Consider the following 15,888-nt stretch of genomic DNA (forward strand, 5'->3'; position numbering starts at 1 on the left):
AACTTGAATTGTATCTCAAACTACTATAAAATATAGCTCTGGCTTTGGCATATACCCATTTCTTTTCTCCATTCCAAAGTCCTAGAGCTTTCCCAGAACCTCTCCCAGTAAACAGTGTCATTCCCCTGCTAATAACCAGGATTAACCCCCATCCTCCATGTAGCCTTCTCTAAGCACCCCAGCTTGGGCTGGATTTTCTTTCTCTCTAGAGTGAGCTTAATGTCTGTCCTATTTGACATGCAGCATATACCACCTTGTATTTTTAGACACCTTCCTCATGTTGGTCTTTGCTTTCCGAATTAGAAAATACATTCCTTAAGGGTGGCAGCCACATCTTATTTTTTTCTTGTGTCCCTACCAGGAATGTTCAGCAATGCTTGAGTTCCTGATGATTAAACTGAGCCCCTTTCTTTCCCCCTTCACTGTGAGCCTTGACCCAACCATCCCTGATCTTCCTGTACCTCTTCCTGCAGTCACAAAGGTGTAGAGAAGGCATGGGAGTCTTTCACTTACCCTAACTCTGGAGACAAGGTTATTCAAAACATCACATATCTAGTAACTGCTTCTTCTGCTACTATTCTGTGTTAGAAGAGGGTGAGAAGATGAAGGAAATAACGTTGATTAATTTCCTACTCTGTGCCAAGTACTTCTCAATCCATACTACAGTGACCTATATTTCTGGGGTAGCGAATTTACCCGGAGGATTTTAAACAAATTAACATATAGCATTTTAGAATCTGATAATATAAAAGTTTAATAAACCTCACTTAACTATTGTGGGCTGGGCAGATTATATGTAACTCAGTGGCAGCGTTGGACTGCAGCTCACCTGTCGTGGGTCTAAGGCTGGTGTCCAAGGGTGAAACCTCTCCTCTTGTAAGGAATGGCCTCCCAAGTGAAAGGAGAGTGGTGGCACTCTATGACAGTTCTCTCATGGTGGAGATTTTCAGTGTAATCTCCACCTTTTTTCTCAGTTTTGTTGACCAAGTTGACTCACCAACATCCCCACATTTAAAATAGGCATATCCACTTTTCAATCCCAGGGCACAACACTATCATTGGAAGATACTGTGAAGTGTTTCTGAACACACTTTTATTGGCAGTGAACATGGAGAAATAAGGGCTGGGCTTGGCTTGGTGACTCACACCTGTAATCCCAACACTTTGAGAAGCTGAGGCGGGAGGATCGCTCGAGCCAGCCTGGGCATCACAGGGAGACCTTCTCTATATACAAAATTTCAAAAATTAGCTGGGTGTGGTGGCATGCACCTATAGTCCCAGCTGCTTGAAAGGCTGAGGTGGGAAGATGGTTCAAGCTTGGGAGGTGTAAGCTACAGTGAGCTAGGATTGGACCATGCCATTACACTCCAGCCTGGGCAATACAGCAGGCTCAATAAATAAATAAATACCCCAGCCCAATAAATAAATAAATAAACAACAACAACAAAAAGAAATAAAAGAGAGAAGTGGCAAAAATCCAAAGGAGAGAAAATGTAAGAAAATGATAGTAAAAAAATTAACCACTACTTTTTTTTTTTTTTAAGCTTAAACATATACACTCTAAGGGATGAAAGCTATTAACAGTCAGGTATAGTTTACATACCCTTAAGCAGTCTGCTTCTCACTTTAGTAAAACAACCAGGCCATATTAGAAATGAGAAAATTCAGGGGTAGTACATTTGAATTAAATATGGGAATTTATCAAATATGATAATTTAACATTCAAGAAGTCAGTAGTCCTGCAGGATGAATAATTAGAATTTTCATTATCTAAAAATGCAATCCAAGGGGAGAAAAAAAAGCCATGTTTTCCTACTAAATTTTCTATAATATCTGTCTTGGCAAACACACGTTTTCTATTTGATCCCATGTCCCTATGAGTAAAATGAGTTTGTTTTCATTCTTGAATTTGCATGACCTCAGATACGTTAGGGGTGAGATGTCAAAATGTCACAATTTTAGAAAGCCTAAAGGTCAGGCTTTCTACCCATCTTTTTAGGACTTTGGGGCACTTGATCTTTTCCTGGCTCAAAACTTAGAAACTGCGATGCTCCAAAGAAAACCTACAAAGAGGGCGAGAGGAGTGTTAGGGAAGAAATTAGGAAACCTACCTCCAAGACTGAATTGATTTTGTTCTCCTAGCACTTCTGGGCTTCATTTTTACTTTAACTCGAAATTGTTTCAAGGTAATGGCGAATATATGTTCTAATGGCCTACACACACGCAACCACATGCACACCTATTTAGTATATTTATTGGAGGTGCTGTGCTGTACAAAGAGATAAAATGCACAACAGTGAAAGGGACCAGAATGTAGAGCCTACTTCCAGGAGAGCAGTCGTGGCCAGAAAAGAGCGCTCCTCTGGATTAACGGAGTCCCCTGGGGCGCGGCCTTATGGGGATGTTTAAGTCCCAAAGGAAGAGGCTCAAAGCAGGTTACTCTTCGTGAACTTCCCGGATCCTCAGGTTCCCAGCTCTTCAGCCCCCTTCCCGCCCTCCCGTCCTCTTCTCTTTCTTCCCCAACAGCTGTCATTAATTGGAGGATGGTAGGCCCGCTAGATCACCATCTCCATTCACCCCCGATGCCCCGGGGCTGCTGCGTACAGATGCAAGAGCCTCTCGGGCCTCTGGGGTTGAAGCCCCAAAAGTCACGCGCCTTAGTACTGCTCCCACACCCCAAACTGCCAGCCAGCCTTGGTGTTCTTCAGTCCTTGTGTTGCTTGGTGGGTGACCGGTGGAGGGGTCGCCTTTTGGGGGAAGAACGTCCCAGGCGGGGCCTTTAACTGGGTGACTGTGGTGCAGATCGCAGTTTCAGAGATCCCTCCGGAAAGAAGCGCCGTTGGGTAGCAGCTTCCTTCCAGCGCCGCGTCCCCTCCTTGTCACGACCTGCGGGCGGAGGGGAAGGGAACGAGCATCTGGCCCTGGTGGGCAGAGTCAAGCCGAGGAGCCTCACCAGGCCCTGACACCCTGCAGCGTGGCTGCCAGATGGCCCTGCGGGGTGGCATTCTGGCCACCGTGTCCGAAGCCCGCGCTGGCCAGTGGTGTGTGTGGCGCAGGACCCGAGGGCGCGCCCGCGTAGCAGGTGCCGTAGCCTGCGCCGTAGGGTGCTCCGCTGTAGCCTCCGTAGCAAGAGTAGGGCGACACTGCTGCACCGTAGGGGCTGGGGAAGGCAGGTGCGCCGGGCCCGGGGCCCAGGCAGGGCTTGCCATCGCGCACCAGGACGGGCACCGCCACTCGGCGTGGCGTTAGAGGGTGGCCGGCCAGTTCCAGCGACTTGTCCTGGCGCTGTCTCTTGCATTTGTAGCGTCGGTTCTGGAACCAGATCTTGACCTGCGTGGACGTGAGCTGCAGCGCGCTGGCCAGGTGCTCGCGCTCGGGCGCTGACAGGTACCGCTGCTGCTTGAAGCGCCGCTCCAGGGCCAGCACCTGCGCCTGCGAAAAGAGCACGCGCGGCTTCCGTCGTTGCCGCGTCTTGGGCTGCTCCGAGCGGCCACCCCGCACGCTGTCGCCGCTGTTGCCAACGCCGCGCTCTGGCACCCTGGTCCCGCCGCCGAGGGGCGAGGCCGCGCTCAGGCCGGGCTCTAAAAGCACAGGAAGGGACACATCAGCGCCCAGCCTAAGGCTCACCTGAGCAGTTCCTACTTAGTTTTCAAGACTTTCCTCTCCCTGGCAGCCTTCACTCTGCGCAGGCTCCTCCTCCCTCCTACTGCCCCCCAACCCTGTCCCAGGACGAACCCTGTCCCAGGACTGTCTCCATGTTTTTTCCCTCCAAGCTCTGTCACTTTTATATGTTACTGCTGGAACATAAATTGTGACACCCTATGGTCCCTGGTGTGTGCGTCCTTTTCCTAAAGGTAGACTCTAGATAAAGAGTTAAGGCAGCTCCATTTGCTTCTTAGAATGTGTGTGCATGGGCCGGGCGCAGTGGCTCACGCCTGTAATCCCAGCACTTTGGGAGGCCGAGACGGGCGGATCTCGAGGTCAGGAGATCGAGACCATCCTGGCTAACACGATGAAACCCCGTCTCTACTAAAAATACAAAAAATTAGCCGGGCGAGGTGGCATGTGCCTGTAGTCCCAGCTACTCGGGAGGCTGAGGCAGGAGAATGGCGTGAACCCGGGAGGCGGAGCTTGCAGTGAGCCGAGATCGGGCCGCTGCACTCCAGCCTGGGTGACAGAGCGAGACTCCGTCTCAAAACAAAAACAAAAACAAAACAAAACAAAACAAAAAAAAAAACTGTGTGTGCATGGTAAACCTTCGCTGTGAGGAACAAGTGTGAGTGGAGGTGTCTATCAGATTGAGGAGACTTTGGACGCTCCTTGGAAGTAGAGAAAGAAGGAGAAGAAAGAGGAAGAGGAGGAGGAAGAGGAGGAGGAGGAGGAGAAGAAGAAGGAAAGGAAGGAAAAACAGAGAGAAGCCCGGGTGTCAAGAAGGCGCAAACTCGGTGACAGGCTCTCAGGAGGCTCCTGTCTGCCTCATTTTCCTTGGCAGCCCCAAGCGCACTGCAGGGAACTTGGCTGTAAGTCCAGGAGCGGGAGCCTTGAGTGTCTCCTACCTTCACCCCACTTTTGTGCACACTCTTGTCTTTTTGACGCAGCGCTCCACCAACACCAGGGATGCATCCCAGCTTTCTTGGATGTGATGCTTTGTAATCCAAATTAACAATATATGATGAAAACAAAATATTTATTGGCTCCTGACTTTTGGCTCAGAAACTGAGGTTCTCTTTGAGAGATACATAAAGTTGAGGTCCACATTTGGCTTCTTAAAAAGTAGCCTCTCCCTCCTTTGGGGTCTTTCTGGCAAGCAGGTGGTGTGGGCTTCACCCTGAAGTCTTCCTTTCACCCAGGGCGACCCCTACAGCTGAGACTGTGCCCACCAAGATGCAGCGTTTTCCTCCCTTCTCACTTCTCTCCTGTCTGGGCTTAAACCCCGTTTTAGCCCAAGGGTGGATAGAAGGGAAATGCTGAGTTTTCATGGGATCTCACGCCAGGAGAAAATCAGGAGCATGGACGGGGTGCAAGTTCATGGCAAGACGGGACAGGACTCTAAATGAGCCAGTGCGATTGGAACCAGACTCCTAATACCCAAGGCACTGGCACAATCTCCTGGGGGGGATGGAGCTGTTTGGTATTTAAAGCTTGAGGACAGATCAACTTCCTTCAGAGACGTCTGTGCTCAGATAAACTGAGGCCATCTCCACTTGCAAAGAGGAAAAATCCTGAGGAGGGTTTGTTTTCTTAGCACATCGAAAGGTAGCAACTGACCTTCAGCCAGGCTGCAGAGCAAGGAGGACCCCATTTCAAAGTCACAGATCATGCAGGCCCTGGGGCTGCACAGCACCGCAGGGTGGGCCAGCACCCTGCGCCCTTCTGTTCACAATCCTGGAGTTCTTGAGGGCAAGGTGGTTAGCTGCGATGGAGGAAGGCATGAAGCCCACCGAAGGTGTCTTCCCTGTCCGGATCGCTATCGCGGCCTTGGGCTCAGTTCCTGGAGCCGGCCTCGGGTCCCTCCTCGGCGGCGTCCACTGCTGCCGCAGAAGAGACGCTCCCAGGATTTGGTTTCCAGTGGGAGAAGGAAAGCGCCGCAAATACCATCGGCTGCGAGGCGACTGTGGTGGTCGAAGGAACGTGATCCTTTGTCAGCGGAGCCGAAGTGATCGCCGAGTTGGCTGAGCAGCGCCGAGGGAGTTTAGAATCCGCTGCAGAAAACCTACCAGCTTCTTCGCGGACACAGCAGGTAATGTTCTTAGGCTTCTGGAGTTAGTGAGTAGCCGGCCTGCAGGCCGGTAAATAACTCCGATCTAGCCCCTTGGTTTATTTCTTTCGTTCGCGCCTTGAATGGAGGCGCCATGGCACAGTCTGGCAGAGGAGGCCTGCCCTGGCGGGCGCTACTCAGGGCCCCTGCGTTGAGAATGCCGAGTGAGGTGCTGAGGTTTGGAGAGAAAAAGGTGGCGTTTTCATCCCTTGGAATGTCGGGCCTCTCCAGCCGAAGCCTCCGGATCGACACAACACAACTCCCGGATCGACGCAACACAACTCCCCGCCAGCCCCTTCCCTTCCAGCGGGCTGGATACAGGTGCGTGGGCCTCGCAGCCCGGCGCGCACGGTTGCGCCTTTGGATACCTGCGACAGGACTCGGCCAGAACCGTGTCCCAGGGCAGAGAAAACCCTGGCAACCTTTAACGTTCTCCCTGACGCGGAGAATCCTGCGCCAACGGGGCCTTCCACTTCGGGAGACTCAATCGCCACCCGGTCCCCAACTTTCGTCTTCCAGAAGAAAAATCCATGAGGAGGAATGGGGGGGGGGTCCCCCGACCAGACCAGCAAGAAAGGGCCCAGTTAGGAGTGACCTCAGCGCCACGAGGGTTCCACTGCTTTGATGGCCACACGCTTTTGCAAACGGTTTGGGGGTGGAGAGACACCAGGTGATGGTAGGGAAGGGCGGTGGTGACTGGCACGGCTAAGACACTGCGGAGGGTTTCGCTGTGGAGATGAGAAGGTGGAGGTTCTGGGCACTGTGGCTGCGAGTGTGAGCGATGCGTTTGTGGGAATCAGAGGAGCGGATTTGGGAAAAGTGAATCCTTGAGATTCAGGGCCTTAATTTCGTTAGGGGTGTGTGAAGCACACTGGGTGTCAGGAGAGGATGGGAATGGGATTCGAGAGGCCTTTTTTTTGGACTCCTCGAGAGAAAATGGAGAGAGTCTCGAACCCAGGAGATAGGAGGCGTATTTTCCCCATGCACCCATGGATCACGCCCCCGCCCCCACATTCCCCCCGTAGGAGGCACGACCGGAGCGCTTACTCACGTGGCTCCCCCATCCGTTCCGCGTCCATCTCCAAGACTGCCTCACAGGGACCCCCAGGAGGCTCCGAACCGTCCAGCTTTCTGTCACCGCCGCCGCCACCAGCGTTGTGAACCTCTGACCCTCGCGGCTCTGCGTCCATTCTCAGGTACTGAAAGTTTTCCGGGCTCTCCCGCACCCGCGGATGTGGCGAAGCCGCGGGGCAGCTCCGCTCGCGCTCTAGTCGCAGGATGTCCTTGACCGAGAAGGGGGTGGAGGTGACGGGGCTCAGCAGCATCCCGAAGGCGGATGGGGCGGGGCCGAGGAGGTCCGGGTGAGGAGCGGCACCCTGAACTTCCCCTCTTGTCGCTGCAGGCCCCGCAGACAGACCCAAGCTCTGGGACAGAAGCCCAGCGTCCCAGACAGCGCCTTCCTCTGGGCCATGCTGGTGGGCCCGGGTCCAGGGCCGGGTGACGAGACCGTAGCCCCCCATTGGTTCTCGCAGAAACCACGTGCTAGCTCTGCACCTTCCTACCCCAGCGCTTTCTACCCGCGCCCGTCTAATACTCTCCAGTTTCCAGTCGCCTTCCTGGGAGGTTTGGTTCGTATTGACGGTTCTCAAAGCAAAGAAAACGTGGAGAGACAGTGCTGCGCGCGGCTTGGATCTCCGTCAATACGGTACTAGCGGGAGCTTCCGAGGTCAACCTAGGGTCCACGGGGACCCTCCTAGTGGACATGCGGGGATTGGAGGTGGAGTCCTTGCTGTGCAACCCGATCCGGTCCATCCAGCCTGGTCTTAGCTCAACTCTGCATTCTTATGGCGGAGGAAAGCTAAGATAGAGACAGCTGGGACCCGCGGGATTTGAGGTGCGCGCTGGGATCTTACGTGCGCAGAGGCCGGACCGCAGAGTAGAAGTGAGTCTTGACCCGCCAGGGCCTATATTGAGATGGAAACCTCTCTCTTTGAACAGAATCCAGGTCTGCGGAGTCCCGACCCGCCACTTCCTAGGAGCAGCTTCTCAGCCCCAGGACCGAGGAATGGGTGTGGGGGCTACATGTGGGGAGCCCTCGACCTCTTAGAGGGCTCCGCTAATGGTGGGGGAGACTGGAAGGCAATCGCTGCGGCCCGCGCAAAGTGGTCAGAGGCGGGAGTGGGGGTGGGGGGGGGTGGGCTTCCGTCGCCCTTGGCGTCCCCACGTTCCTTTTCTTCCTCTCCTTTATCCTCCTTAAAGCGGATTGCCTGGAGCGTGCCAGCTTGTGTGCGCGTATAAATGCGGCGCCCGCCGAAGGGCTGGGAAGATTTGACTCGCATTAGATCTCCAGAAAAGGCCCTTGGTTACGGTGGGCACCGAGTAAATGGCGCAGTGTGGCACAAAGGTTACCAACACGGAGATAGCGCCAACAGATCCAGCCCCTGCTGTTACTACTCCTGGATCAGGGAAACGTGATTTGGTGTCAGCAGTTCCAGCACTGAAGCGAAGAGGGTTTAAAAATTGTGTTTTAATCACAATGGGATCTCATTAGAGTTCTTTTGGGGATTTCAGATCAAATGTTTCTTTTTGTTTTTCTTTCCTTCCTTTCCCTCCCTCCTTCCCTCCTTTTTCTTTCTTTTCTTTCTTTCTCTTTCTTCCTTTTTTTTTTTTTTTTTGGTTACAGGGTCTCTCTCTGTCTTCCAGGCTGGAATGCAGTGGCCGGATCATGGCTCGCTGCAGCCTCGACCCGGACTCAGTGATCCTCCCACCTCAGCCTCCTGAGTAGCTGGGACCGCAGATGCAGCCACTAAGCCTGGCTATTTATTTATTTATTTATTGCTTGTAGAGCCGGGGTTTCGCCATGTTGCTTAGGCTGGTCTTGAACTCCTGGGCTCAAGCAATGTGCCCACCTCGGCCTCCCAAAGTGCTGGGATTACAGGTGTGAGCGACCGCGCAGGCCTCAAATGCTTCTTAAACCTACTTACGTGAATTCAATGTTACAACAGCTGTTTGAATATGATTATCTCCTGAAATTCAGATAAACCCAACTCATCTCCCCAGGCTAATGGGTGCAAAATTGCACACAAAGATTTATGCAAAATTTCATCACATTTGATCATTCAGCTACAAAGTAATGATTTCCTATACATGGTAACATTTAATTTTCACATCAAAGCTATACCCAAATATTTCCAGCTTCTTCTTCTTCTTCTTCTTCTTCCTCTTCTTCTTCTTCTTCTCCTTCTCCTTTTCCTTCTTCTTCTTCTTCTTCTTCTTTTTTTGTTCAGCGAAGAGTCCAGATCAGAGAGGTGGCCCAGATAGTTCACCAAATGGCAAGACCAGACTAGCCCCTAAACCAAGACAATTTACCCTGTCTTTCTTTCTTTTTGAAATATACATCCTTTGCTCTTAGAGATCTCAAAATCTTCTGATAACCCATACATTTATTTGAATTTTTGTTTCCTGATAAAAGTCATCATGCGCACCTTGGAAAAAGTGAAGAAAAGTTAAAAGAAAATATCCACCCAGAGACAACATTTTAGTGGACCTTATTCTCTTTATTTCTGTATATATGAGCTTATAGGGTATATATGTTTGTATATGTTTAAATTTACATCATAAGCATGCCCAGTTCATCTTTAGATTTTTTTAAACAAATATAATTTAAAATAGGAATCTAATATTTCATGTTATGGATAGACCATAGTAGACTGTGTTTGTATTTTTAGATAATATCTTTTTTTCCATCACTGTAAGTAAGACTTTATTTTGTGCCTTTAATTTTCATCCTTGTCAATATTTTCTATTATTTTCTCAGGATACATATGTAGAAGAAACATCAATGAGTCAAATATTTTAATGCTCATAAGACATGCCATTCCAAGGCTTCCTAGAAAAACAGTATTATCGTATTTTTTTCCCGGAGGTGCAGGCGAGTGCCTGGTCTACGGGTGTTTACAGTCATCACCGGGCACCCACAAGAGACGCTGAACTTAGAATATTTCCGCGGTAGGAGTTCCGCCTCGGCCTTCCAGGGGATACTGACGACTCGCTGGGTTCTCGCCTTCCAAGTGCTGGAGGGGGGAAGTAGGGCGACCCGGGGTAGAAACCTAACGCCAGAAACCTTCCAGCGCCTTATCAGTTGGTGGAATTTTCGTGGCAGACAGTCGCACTCTACCTAAGTCGTAGAAGAAAGGACATCTTGTGGGGGACTTGGCGTCGGAAGCCTTGAGTTCAAATCGTAGCCCTAGGTCCCCAGCCTTGCCCTTCCTGGCTTGCTGCGAGGATCAAATGAGATTTTTGTACGTAAAAATGCTTTCTAACGCCTCTCGAGGGGTGGAAACGTCTCCATTCGACCGGAGTCCGGGTCTGCGGAGCATTTACCCGCCGCTTTCCAAGAGCAGGCTCCCCAGCGTAGCGAGTCCTTGTTATGGAAAGGGTCGTTTCGGCTCAGGATGCGCGCTCCCGGCGCAGACCTGGGGATAGGGGTCCCGGTCGCGCTCGCCCCACCCCTGCAGGGAGCAAGGCCGTCCTTCTGCAGCACCGCGCCACGCGGCGGGAATTTGCAGTGTCCTGCGTTCTGGTTTCAGCTTCTTCGCTCGCTTGGGTCTCTCTCGGTCACCTCTCGGAGGGGCCTGGAGTCCCTCCTCCCTCCTCCTACTTCAGCGCCAGGAACATTGAAAGCCGCCCGCCTGCCGAGAGTGGAACCGGTACCTCGAATCTTGCCCATTCCGGGTCAATTGGAGGCGCATTAGCGGCTGCCTCGCAGTGCAACAGAGGGTCGAGCGACAGGCCACCTGCCTAAGCGCTGGCGCCCAGGAGAGCCGGGGAGGAAACTAGGAGGGGCGGCGAGAGCAGAAAAGCCAGAGAGTCCAGAGACTCTTAGGCAGGTCTCCGTGCAGCCCCAACAGCGTGGTGCCGGGAGGTGTGTGTGTGTGCGTGTGTGTGTGTGTGTGTGAGTGTGTGTGTCCCTTACTCAGGAATGGAGACATCGTGATCACCTCTTTTCTTAGGTGAGATGGAGACGGCCGTGCTAGGGGTGTGATTGATCCGCTTTGCTTCACTCAGGTCCGCAGAGTGTTTTAAGCGCCTACCATGGGCCAGCTCTGCCCAAGCTCTGGGAATACTGAGAAAATGAGAGGTCTCAGCCTTCTTATCCGAACTTGCATTCTTGCATAGAAGAGAGACTTTTAAATGATTCCCATACATTGTGTTACCTTGCACAATCAGACGGAATTTGTACACTATATTTATTGATTTTTTTTTTTTGAGACGGAGTTTCGCTCTTTTGCCCAGGCTGGAGTGCAGTGGCATGATCTCAGCTCACTGCAACCTCCGCCTTTTCGGTTTCAAGCAATTCTCCTGCCTCAGCCTCCCGAGTAGCTGGGATTACAGGTGCCCGCCACCACGCCCGGCTAATTTTTGTATTTTTAGTAGAGACCGGGTTTCACCATGTTGGCCAGGCTAGTCTCGAACTGCTGACCTCGTGATCTACCTGCCTCGGCCTCCCAAAGTGCTGGGATTACAGGCGTGAGCCACCGTGCCCGGCCCTGAACCTCTTCTTCTCCGTGGTTAACAAAAGTCATTATTTCCTGTTTCTTTCACTCTCCTGAAACGAAGGGATTCCCTCCGGCAAGTACCATACTCAACAGGCAATTCCTGGTAACCTCGTGGCTTAGTGGGCCCTGTGGGCCGAGGTGAAATCAGTCCTCTTTAACCCAAGTGCAGGATCCCCGTTAGACTAGACTAGACTTGGGCTCTGGGTCTGTTGTCACAGCTGTGTCCCCAAGGCACGTAGTAGGTCTTTAACAAATATTTATTGAGAACAGGTATCTGTCCTGCTTGATTGGGGATAGTTCCTAGGATACTCTGGGGACTGGCCCAAAGGGTGTCTGGGGATCATCAATGGTGGCAATTTCCGCTTTGCCACGGTCCCTTTTGCTGGGATCCACTTTTTAATACTGTAATAATGTATTTATATTTTTGAGTATTTGAAAAATTAACATGGTTCTTAAAATCAAAATTATGTAAAAAGATATACTTAAAGAAGTGACAGTACACCTTTATCCCTGTATTCCTGTTCCCACTCCCCTTTCTTTCCTAGTTGGTACACACTTCAAATCTCATTAGTTTGTCCTTTCTGTGCTTTAAAACAACAACAACAAATGAACAGATATATGTGTATTTTCTTATTTTTCCTTCTTTCTTACATGACAAGGCAGCTTAATATGGATACTCTTTCTTATTGTAAAGCCATGACATTTATTGTGTGTTTTTTTTGAATTGATATCATGTCTCTGGTTGCTACCTGTGCATGGCCACTGCTTTAGAACAATAGCTGCAATAACAATGCCTGTGTACTTTCTACCTATATCTCCTTTGCTCAAAATAAGCTATTCCGTGCCTGCAGTATACTCAGGATGGTGAGAATCTCCTACTACTCATGACTGTTAGCATAGGGCTTTATAACCTTATATTTCAGAGTGCATAATGATAATTTTAAAGTAAACCCTCAAAATGACTCAGTGAATTTTCTCATTTTTTCTTTTAAATGATGGCTTTAGCTTAGTCATCTTTATTTTACAGATAAAGAACACAGAGATTACATGTGGTCCAAGATCACACGGCTGTCACATAGCAGAGGAAAATTAGAATCCAGGTTTTCTCACTACCAATCCTGGGGCCATTGTTCTGCACTTCTGTGGCCCTGCTCCCGCATCAGTTCCCTCTAGAGCAGAAATGAAGAGTTGAAAAATAATGGGGAACGATTTGGCAAACAGATCTAGATTATTTCCTGTATGGTTTCCTTTTTTAAAAAATGCATATTTACATCTCATCTCACTGGTTCTCAAAATAACTCAGTGAGATGTGTAAAGTAGTTATGATTTCTAGTTTATAAATGAGGAAACTAAGAGAAAGGAAGGTTAAGACACTTATTTGAGGCCACATCTATCTCCTAATTTCCCATATGGTGCTCTTTCATGTACTATGATCAATGCATTTATTTAGTAATTGCCTTTTATGTTTCTTCCTACTTTTTTTGCTCAGTACGTGTTAGTACACTCACTCCGTAGAAAAATATACTCAACAATTTAAAACATTTTAGCAAAACCATTACTTTATTATGTTCCAAATTATTCCATTCAATTCAGAAGATATTTTCTGAGAGTGCCTATTACATGGAAAAGGTAATCATAGAATCTGTCACACAAACTGGGATACATTTTTTTTTAGAGACAGAGCCTCACTATGTTGCCTAGGCTGGTCTGGAACTCCCAGCCTCGAGTGATCCTCCCACCTTGGCCTCCCAAAGCGTTGGGATTACAGGAGTAAGCTGCTGCACCTGGCCTAACTGGGAAAGGCCAGTGTCCTTTAACACTGGGAAAGTGGAAAGTGTCCTTTAACACTAACTAGATGGTGTGCCAAGTATAAACTAACCACAACTGTCCATATGGTCACCCCATATACAAGGCACTCAGACACAAAGATAAATAGTGCACACTTCAGGACCCTCCAGGAGTATCCAGTCCAGTCAGGAGAAGACACATTAACTTTTATTGTAGAATGTCACCAGCTCACCTTTGTCTGCCGGACTGGCATTAATGTGCCTAATTTCATCCACTTGATGGATAACGTTTTCATTTATAATGATACTTTTATCATTAAAATCTATGATGTTGATCTGATTACCATATTTAAGAGACGGGTTGATCACTGGTGCATCCTTTTTCTGCTGCCACAAGGCAAGCATACCTGCAGTCAATCACACACCCAAAGCCCCATGGCCCGCACAGCCTCCTCCCTAGAACATGAGCTATTCCCAGCTCTCATTGATTCCTGAAGATACTCTTTTGCCATTAGCTTTTTTTCACTTAACAATATATTCAGCAGTCACATCATATTGGTCCAAAGAGGTCTTCCTTATTGTTTTCTATAGTTGCCTAGTACTCCATTGCACAAATGTACCAAAGTTTATTCAACCACTGTTCTGTGAATGAGTATTTGAGTTTTCCAGTACTTTACAATAACAATAATAAGTTTGTATGTGTTTTTATATTGTTGGAGGCATGTCTTCAGAGTCAAAAGACAATTGTCCATTGAATTTGTCAAAAGACACATTTCTAAGAAATGGGACCATAGGTGAAACATAAATGCATATATAATATTTTTAGGAGTTCTCCTCTGCAGAAAAGTTCTACAGGTTTGCATTCCACCAGTACTGTATGGGAGTGCCTGCTTCCCAGCTAGCCCGGGCAACGGAATGCATGATCATGCCTCTTAATTCTTACAAATTTGGTAGGTGAGAAACAGTATCTCAGTGTTGTTTTTAATTTGCATTTCTCTAATTATAAGTGAGGTGCAACATCCTTTTATATGTTTAAGGGATATATACATATGTGTATGTATCTATACATATACATGTATAATATACATAAAACTTAAAAACACATAAATATATACACATACATACACAAACGCAAATTGTATCCATCTCCCAATTTCAACTTTTAAGTTTTCTCAATATCAGTTACTTTGGTTATGTGTGCTATATGTTGCAAATATTTTCTTCCTGTTTGACAATTGTCTTTTGACTTCTTTTATAGTGCTTTTTTACCATGCATTTTATAAAATGTAATCATTTGTGTTATATTTACTTGCTTCTTGATTTGAGTCATGGTGAGAAGACCTTTCTTTTCCTACACTGAGGTTAAAAAGGAATTCACCCATATTTTATTCTAGTATTTGTTATAATTTCTTTGCTTACTTTCGAGTATATTCGAGTGTATGGTGTGAATTAAGGATCTGATACGATCTTTTCCTAAATTGCTATGCTGAGGCCTTTTTGACGGTTTGTCCGCCATCACCTTCAGAGGCGCTCCGCGCGAACCCCGAAAATCTGTGCAAAATTCTCAGGGTTAGGGGAAGAGCATGGGTGGAGAGTAAAGTGAAGCGGGCCAAGAGATTTCTTGCATTAAATGTTTAGAAGAACCAACCAGTTAAAGGAAATAAAAATCTGCCGGTATGTAACCGCTGGGTGGGCTTCTCCATTTCTCTGTGTCACCCTCCCCCAGCCGGCCTCTTAGCTTCTCGGCTTTGGGTGGCGGAGACCGTTTAGTTCTGGGACAGACCGTCGGGGGCTGACTCCGGGGGTTTGCGGGCGCCGAGCTGCCTCCGCGCGCGTTCCACTCCTTCAGCGTGGAAAAGAAAACCCTCAGCGGCCAGAGAGGCGGCGGGGCCTTCCCGGATCGCTGATTCGGGGAGCCGCAGGCGGGGACGCTGCTGGGCGACGCTTATCTGCGCCGCGCTCGCCAGCTCCGTTTCAATTAACATTCCAGTGCCGCCGCCTGCCGCGGGAGCGGAGTCCCCACCAGCCCCTGGAAAAATAAACTCTAGGCCTAGCGGCTGTGCGTGCGTGTGTGTGTGCGTGCGTGTGTGTGTGCATGTGTGTGTGTGTGCGTGTGTTCATGCGTGTGTGTGCGCGCGTGCGCGTGTGTGTGTGTGTCTGTAGAGCCGACAGAGTCCCAGATCAGTGCAGCCCAGAGCTGCCTATCCCCGGGTCGCGGTTCCCTGCGGGGTCGAGCCTGCGCCGGGCTGCAGCTCTCTGTCCCACTGCGCGGCGGGATGGCAGCTGCTCTTTTAATAAACTAGCAGTCGGCGGTCTTGCTGAGCCCTACAATATCCCCAAAGCCTGGTGTTTGATGGAACACATGGCTGCGTCCCCAGACCCCGAGAGGGGAGTTGCACACACATTGCTGACCTTGAGGGTCAGACAGACCCTTTCTCGTCTAGTTTTTAGCATCAGATGTAACCTCAGCTTGGGCTTCTATGATCTCATCGATGTCCTTTTGAGATAAGCAGGGCAGACGTCCTTCTCTCCATTCCAGGGATGGGATGCTGAGGCTCAGAGGAGTCCCTTAACTTGTTTATAGCCGCTGGCCAGCCTCTCGCCTAGGGAGGGGGACATGACAGGTCTGCTATTCATGGCTTCCCGGGGCTGAGCCCAGGGCTCCAAGTTGCACTTTCCTTAAGAAGTTACCAACCTGCACATTGCTATAAATAAGTTTCTACTGTCGCTGTTGTTATTCTCTGCAGATGTAAAATATGTCAACACCTTTCCTTGTGCCCACTGA

The 15,888-nt window shown here is 49.3% G+C and overlaps 1 protein-coding gene across 1 annotated transcript; it reads right to left on the reverse strand.

Moving 5' to 3' along the window:
* Positions 1-2,238: 2,238 nt before the first annotated feature.
* Positions 2,239-9,498, reverse strand: NKX2-6 (NK2 homeobox 6). The gene is made up of 2 exons (XM_034966994.3): positions 6,810-9,498; positions 2,239-3,581 (listed from the first exon to the last, which is right to left on the reverse strand). Exons 1-2 carry the CDS (start codon positions 7,276-7,278, stop codon positions 2,950-2,952), a joined length of 1,101 nt encoding a protein of 366 aa, XP_034822885.2. The 5' UTR covers positions 7,279-9,498; the 3' UTR covers positions 2,239-2,949.
* Positions 9,499-15,888: the final 6,390 nt, after the last annotated feature.

Source organism: Pan paniscus, chromosome 7, assembly GCF_029289425.2.
Source record: "Pan paniscus chromosome 7, NHGRI_mPanPan1-v2.0_pri, whole genome shotgun sequence".
NCBI lineage: Eukaryota > Metazoa > Chordata > Mammalia > Primates > Hominidae > Pan > Pan paniscus.